At 37.7% G+C, this 7,858-nt stretch overlaps 1 protein-coding gene across 1 annotated transcript in view; it reads right to left on the bottom strand.

The window, feature by feature from the left end:
* ofcc1 (orofacial cleft 1 candidate 1) overlaps positions 1-7,648 on the bottom strand; it is a 79,986-nt gene extending 72,338 nt beyond the window's left edge. Inside the window, exons 1-3 of the mRNA XM_061714065.1 lie at positions 7,631-7,648; positions 3,467-3,533; positions 2,924-3,103 (exon numbers count right to left, since the gene is read on the bottom strand). Coding sequence (XP_061570049.1) covers positions 2,924-3,103; positions 3,467-3,533; positions 7,631-7,648 — 265 coding nt within the window. The remainder of the gene's footprint in view (positions 1-2,923; positions 3,104-3,466; positions 3,534-7,630) is intronic.
* Between the last annotated feature and the right edge of the window lie 210 nt (positions 7,649-7,858).

Here is a 7,858-nt window from a genome sequence, read left to right on the forward strand (position 1 = left end):
GAATATTTTACCGCAATTGACCCTGCTTTCCTTACATTTCACACATTGTGCGTCAAAAAGAAACTGTTTGCTGCACTAAACCATGCAATGTATTCCACACGGGGGATTCTTTTAAAGAATTGTTGTGTGAGTATTAGGGCCAAACTAAAAAAAAAAAATGGATATTACGAGAATAAAGTCATAATAATATGAGAATAAAGTCGTAAAATTACGAGAATAAAGACACAATATTACCAGAATAAAGTTGTAATATTTTGAGAATAAAGTCGTAATATTTTGAGAATAAAGTCGTAACATTACGAGAATAAAGTCGTAATATTAAATATATTCTAAATATATAAATATAACTTCACAAGATGCTCAATATTCAACATTTTAACATAGGGAGAAGACTACTCTTCCTGTTAGAGGTCTCATAAATTACGACTTTATTCTCATAAATTACGACTTTATTCTCGTAATATTACGACTTTATTCTCGTAATGTTACGACTTTATTCTCGTAATATTACATTATTCTCGTAATATTATTACTTTATTCTCATAATATTACGACATTATTCTCATAATATTACAACTTTATTCTCGCAACATTATGACTTTATTCTCGTAATTTCCTATATTCTTTTTTGTCTTAGTTTGGCCTTAATACTCCGTCGTAGGTATCAGTGTTTGGATGCATAAAAATGTAAGTATGTTTAGATGGAAGCTCGGCTCACCCACCAGGCCACCATCCAGAAAGGTTAACTGATATCTTTGTTGCTCAAATGAAATATCTGCATGACGTTTTCACACTTTGTCCATACTTTACGTTAAACACTCGGACTGGAACTTATTAAGCAAGGAGCAGCTGTATTACTCTTCAATGACACCATAAATTGACTGTGAAATTCACATGTTAAATCCCTCTACACTGTTAGTAGCGAGTTTGAACAATTTCTCCACAAATAGCTCTGAGGTTATGAAACCCTTTTTTCAAATACAAATTTGCATAATGGTAGTAGCTTCGTGAATCGCCTTTTGAGTCATCGCTGTGATTTACCTAAATAGTCTGGCTGCCCTCCAATTCATCCCTCTAATGAAATTTTCAATTATCTGTTCTTACATGCACAGTATCAGAAGCTAGCATATCTTGCCGGCCAGGGATACTGTTAACAGAGACGAAGAGAAAATGAATGACTGTAGTAAAGTGCAAAGAATCACAGACATGGAGCAGTCTGCTTTTGGACCTTCAGTATTGGTTCAGAAGTCATTAACAGATATGAATGTTCAGAATTCTTAATGAAAAATACCACAGGTGGTAAAAAAATACCACAGGTGGTATTTTTTGTATGAAAATTGCACACTTTACTTAAACCCAATATGAGAACTTCCCAACGAGTAAGGTACGACTGAAGACTCCTTTTGGAAATTTAAAAAATGTGTTCAATTCTTTTCTGAAGACTGTTCGTTTCATTGTTTCTCACTTATATTGTTGATATATAAATGTTTATGTTAAGAAAACATTTAAAATGAAGTGGCATAATTTAAAGTCATCTTCTTCCTTGTTTTATTTAATTTTTTTCTGTTAACATAAGCACATTGGAGGAGTGGACATTGGACCATGGATATCATTTCATCATATGGACTGGGGGCAGCCTGGTGTTGAGGTAGTTACATCATAGTTCCCGGTTGAAATCACATTTCTTTTTGTGAGAAGTGAGCACATTTTCCTCATGTTTGCATGTAGAGAAAATGGAAACTCCTGCCTCCCCTGACAGTCCAGAAACATGCATGTGAGGCGGGTTGGTGATCGGCGCAAGTTCGTCTCAGTGATGGACTGGAGACCTGTCTAGGGGGAACCCTGCTTCTCAGTGACATTAGGGAGAGACTTCCTAATGACCCTATATAGGATGGAAGCAAAAAAATAAAATTAATGAATGAATTAATATAGAGCGAGGCTATAAAAAGCACATTTCAGTAAGATAAGGGATTTTTATCATCCTTACTCGCACCTACGTGATTATTTATTAAGCTGTAACCTTTCACTCCATATTATTTCTTCATGAAGTCATGAGAAATTGAGACAACAAATGTATTTTTACAAAAATGTGCAACTATTGACTGGCATTATCTCATTAAAAAAAGGGAACTCTTATTCTTAACAATGATATGGAAATCTTTTTTTTCTGGTCTATAGCCGGTTTCTTTTTAAGCTTTACCGTGTCAAAACGTGTACAAATGTGTCATCCTTGATGTATTTCAGATGAATTCTTTAAAAAAAATAAGTTTGAAATGAAGACTGCAAGTATACTTATATGTATTGTGCATAAAAAAAAAAAAAATAATGACAACAATAATAATATTTTAACTGTTCAGAGAAAAAGCTAAATAAACCACAGTAAAAATCATGAATCTAAACTGTGAGTCATTCCTAAGAAAACTGGCATGCTTGCAACCTCGAACACATCCTAATTTACCATCCCATTCCTCAAGAGTTCTCCCTGACATACTGAATTATAAGGGGGCATCTTTGTATGCCTGATTGGCCTTGAGCCGTGTTTCGGGGGTGTTGAGTACACCACACAGACACCGGATCGGCTTGGTAACATAGTAGCATATGTAAATGCACTCTCCTATGACTCCAGCCCACCACAAGGCATGTAGCCGAGAGTGGGAGTCAAGGCTGATTGTGTCGAGGGTACTTCTAGATAGAGATAGAACACCCACTACCATAGCGTTCTCCAGTGGAAGATGAAGTTATACGAGGGTTGCTTGTTTGGACACGCTTGCTTTGGAATGCCAGGACCAAGGGCACCCCGAACGGAGAGAGAGAGAGAGAGAGAGACAGCAAGGGAGAAAGGAAGAGGAAGCGAGAGAAAAGGTTAGATCAGGAACACATCCACTGTCAACAGATTTGAAGCTAATGAAGAATGAAGCTTCACCTCTTTCTTTGGCAGGGGCTTGCAGCTCCATTTTTTTTCGGTGAGCTGCAAGGGTGCTATCTGGCCTGTCACCTCGCATTTTTCTCCCCGGCCAACTCGGAGAAATGGAAGGCTCAGTGCTTCCTCCTCCGTCGAAGGCTGGATTTTCCATGCCCACTACAGTAGCTCGCTCTTCACTCCCTGGCAAAATAGGCAGAAATAAAAACAGGAAGACGGTGACATGTAGGCCAACAAAACACCCTGGTCAATATGACTCATCCGAAAACAGACGTATTTATCAACAGCAAAATTCTGTTGGTGATTCTTCTGGCCCCAAATGTTCAAGCGCATCCTCCTTGAAAGATACTAAAACACAATTAGGTTAAAATTAAATCAGAATCTTGCAGAAAGAGGAGAAAAAAGAGGAGAAGAAGAAATGATTAAAATAATTACAAATTGCGCCCTGACAAGCAAGAGCAAAATTTAGCCCAAAGCCATTTGTCTGTAATTAGTTAATTAATCCTTACACAAATTATGAGCAATAACTCATCAAGCAGGACTCACCCATCAGAAATTCAGCCGACTTGGATTTCTTCTGCTTAGGTTGCTGCAGAGCCTTCTGCTGTAACTTCTGGAGGGAAATTGTTAAATGAATAAATTAGCTGCAGAATGAAGATCATCATTTATGATCCGCAACTAACGCAGTATTTTAAATATGGGACGACACTGAAATGTCATTTAATTTACATTGCCGCTAAAGGGGTCAAGCACTAATTGAACAACAGGAGTGGAAAAGAATTTAATCATAAATAGATAAGAAAAGTTGACATGAATGTGTAATGAAGGTCACATTAAAATACTCCCTCCTTGTTTCTCAAATGAAGAGGCAACAAAACTGTCTCCTGGAAAATTGTGCATTTTTACATATGCTGTACAAGAGTAAATGTATTTGTGCAAATCCATAAAAAAACCCAGACACACTCATTCCCATGAACGTAACCTAAAACATCCTTAAGGAGTAAAACAAATGTTGCATTTGAATAGCATCATTTTATATTCTTGCACACATTAAAGCGTGGATATTTTCAGTGGAGGATATATTCCTAAATATGTTTACAATGGAATATAAATGCATTGCAGAACATCTCCAAGAACTTCCCATCAATGTTTGTGCAGACATGTTAAATCACACTATTTGATTTGTGTTGTAGGTGGTCCTCACTGACATGAAATGGAAAAACAAAAAAAAAGGAAGAAGGGATGTAAAAAAGACAGCATGGTTTCTTTCTTTGAAATCAAGAGTATGTGGAACAAGCTGCACTCCCACATTTCTCCCATTTCTGCGGACAAGCAGAACAATACAAAAGCTGAAGTAAAAGGCATAAGAAGTTGTTTTTGTTATTGATATGTTTACATAAGGCTGAACCATACAAAAGAACTCCGTTGCTCAAAGCGTATGGAGCCTTTTAAGCATCATTTTATGCAGATTTCAGTGATGAACTGTGCTCATGCCCGTGAACAGCATGTATTTGTATACAATATTTAATTTCAAAGGCAAAATCAAGGGGCAGACTGTTTGGTGGGGGGCTTATCCCAGCTCTAAATGACAGAGCAATTAAAATAGAAGAGGACTACTTCCAGACCAATCTGGAGTTTTTGTAAATCTGTTTTTACATTCAACAAGCCCTACAGCAAGACATTCATTTATACCACTGAGATTAATGCTTATCTAATTGTAACTTATTTAAAAACCATTTTCTTTTCAACTGGGTACCAATCATTTTCTGTGATTGTACATACTGTGTAGTGCTAAAGATGACAGACACATTTGATATTGGAGTAACTGTCTCTTTCTCTTTTCTTCATTTTTTTAATATTTCACTGGCAAAACTTCACACAACTTTGAGCGAGAATCCAACATTCTTCGAGTAATTATGCAAATGAGCAAAACTCCTTGCAAAAATCAGATGAAAATTAATGAAGCAATTTTTCTAATTAAAAAAAAGACAAAAAAAACAACAACATTTGATATGTTGGATAGTGGGTTATTTAGACAGTAATATGCTGTTATTTAAACAATCTGAATGAAAGCAATCAATTCTGAAATGTTTATAATATTAGTACTCCTAAGTTTGATCTATTTTTCTGTGGTGCTAAAAATCTATTTTTTTAATTATTTCAAGCCATTTTTATTCATTTTCATATTAGTATATGGACTTTGGGTATTTTGGAAAGATGTCAGAATTTTCAGACATTAATTCATATTTACTCCAGTCAGTGTGCAATTTTTCATCGGTTTCATTATAAAAAGTGCTCCTGCTTCACATAATGATGAACTGAATTTGCTCCATGTCCTCCAAATGCCATAAAGTCATTTAATTACTATGAAGGAATTAAATCCAGTGAAATACAACCGTAGTAAACACAGAAGGGAAAGAATACTAAAGAAGTGCAGCACATACACCTCAGGCTTAACGCTGCTGGTTACTGTCAGTAAAGATCTAGTCCACACACCACAACGTGAGCCTCTCTGTCTTGAGAGCTAAGACAAATGCATGGTTCTCATCGTGCTCTCTAGACCCCTCCTGACGTTGACAGTGTCCTCAGTCCATACTTAGAGTGCTGTTTGATGTGTCATAAGCGGATAGAGCATGCAGATGTTGCACTTCTAAAATGATAGCAACAATTTGATCCTGAGGAAAAACGTGTCACAGAGGTTCATCAAATAAAGCGCATGTTCACAGGCAGACGTGACTGTTCAATACGCTGGGACTGTACATTTGCCCAGCGCGGGATACATTTTTCTGTATTTCTTCCATAACATTGCACATAAATAGGCCAAATGGTGCTAAGTAAGCTAACGTGTATGGTGCTGAGACGCGATCATGTGCCAAGAACTGTGAGTCTTACAAAAGACAGGAATAAATACATATCAGCGCACCATAACAGCCCCCGAGTTGTCCTCTAAAGGCATATCAACATGCCTTTTTAAATCCACTCACTCTTCCTCATTTCACTGTGAAGCCTGCAAAGTGCTTACTTTGCAGCCAACATGACATGCAAAAAAAAAGAAAATCACTTACAAGTGGTGAGAAAAGAAATTCATAACTTCTTTTCCTTTCTTTCTTTCTCTTTAAATGTGATTGTTGTCAGAAGGAATATAGCGTAACAATGCCTTGTTCAGTTCTTGTTGCATTCAAAGGCATAGCTAGAAGGGCTTGGGGAAGACCGCTTGCTGCTAGGGGCTGGTGGGCACAGACCAGCAAGAAAGTGAATTTTGCATACTGTACGGATCATCGCCCAGTTCAGCGCAGTCACATTGAATCTACCATCAACCAATTGTGCTTCATGAAACCGTCAGCCCTCATTTACGTCTGCCTGTTTTCTTCCCCACACAGCTGTAAACAAGGCCCCAGCTTTGAGCTGTCTTCCTCTGTCCCTGTGTGTGCTGCTTGCCAGGGGAGAGGAGACAGCAGAGCCTCGTCCTCACCCAGGCACTTAAAGCTACCATTTCCGGAAAATCACCCTTTGCATGGGGTGTAAGAGTTCGGAGGGGGGGGAAAGTGTTCCTGGAAGTGACAACAGTTTTCCAGGCATTACACAAAGATCCTCGCACGGGATTCATCCTTTGTTTGTTTCTGATTTTTGCTTAAAAACGCTTGTTTGAAAATGTACATTTAAATACATGATAAATGTGTTTATTGACACATATTTATATCAATAAAATAATATACTCACTCGGACAAGATTGAACACTTTCCCAAATCAATAAGGACATAAAAGCTGGTTGTGTTTTCATGCTTAGGACGTCTCTTTTCATCTGTCAGCATAATAAAAACAGCAATAACGCTGAAATGTCATAAGAATAATGAAAACATCTACAAAGCATCTTGATATAAATAACTAAAGATAAGGTTAGCATTTTGTTTCAAAGGCCTACAAAGCCAATTCTACCCTTAAAATGTGAAAGGATCTTAATTTATAGAGCAGCCTTATATGTGCATGGTAATTGTGACCCACCAAACAGTTTCTTCTAAACAACGTCGGCGTCAGTTGGTGTAGACAGAAAACATAATTAGTATTCAAGCTTAATTAATCTACGCTGGCCCCCTTTAAGTGAATTAGTCAATTATTTATGCATGTGTGCTCCTTTGATGCTAACAGATTATGTATGTTACTGGAAAAACCTTGGAAAATGACTTTGAAAACTTTCCACCATAAAATGTCACTACAAGCTTTTGCACTCATTTAGAAATGTCAGGGAAGGCCATGGAACCTGAACGGTCACTAAAAATAAACTGCTATGCATCTGCAAATTCTGCTCTTGCTAGAAAATATTTCGGTGTCAGTCAGTAAAACTTTGCAATCTGCTGTGTGAAGTCCAGGGCAAGAGATAAAAAGAATCAATATGCACTTTTTTTTTTTTTGTGCATATCCTAATCCGTGGAATGGAAATCTAACACAGGTCGAATCAAAGTATTTCCAAGGATCATGGGAACTCCTTCGGATTTTCAAGAGCCTTTTTGTTTTTACCCTTGAGAAGCAGGCGCTGGCCTCTGAACTCCTCAATCCCCCATTGAGAACCCAGAGGCAGCGCGGAGGAATGCTAAATGTCAATGGTCAGACTGCACCAGCACCTTCTGAGACGAGGAGAGATGGTGGTGCGAGGTCTGACCTCCTCATTTTCAGCCACACTGTTATGAGGACCAGAAGTGAAACTGCACTCACTCTGCCAAAGGTGTCCATCTCCGAAAACCGCAAGAGATCATCACTGCGCTGACCCTGATCTCTGAGCAACAGCAAGGCCTGCAAAACAGACTGCATGAAAAAAAAAAAAAAGATTATAAATGTGTCAAAACATGCAGGCCGAGGCACACTGGAATCAAAACTGCATATTGGAAAAATGACTGACATAATCTAAGACTTATCTCTTTTAATTCAAAGTTTTCTGTCCAT

Source organism: Cololabis saira, chromosome 22 (assembly GCF_033807715.1).
Source record: "Cololabis saira isolate AMF1-May2022 chromosome 22, fColSai1.1, whole genome shotgun sequence".
NCBI lineage: Eukaryota > Metazoa > Chordata > Actinopteri > Beloniformes > Belonidae > Cololabis > Cololabis saira.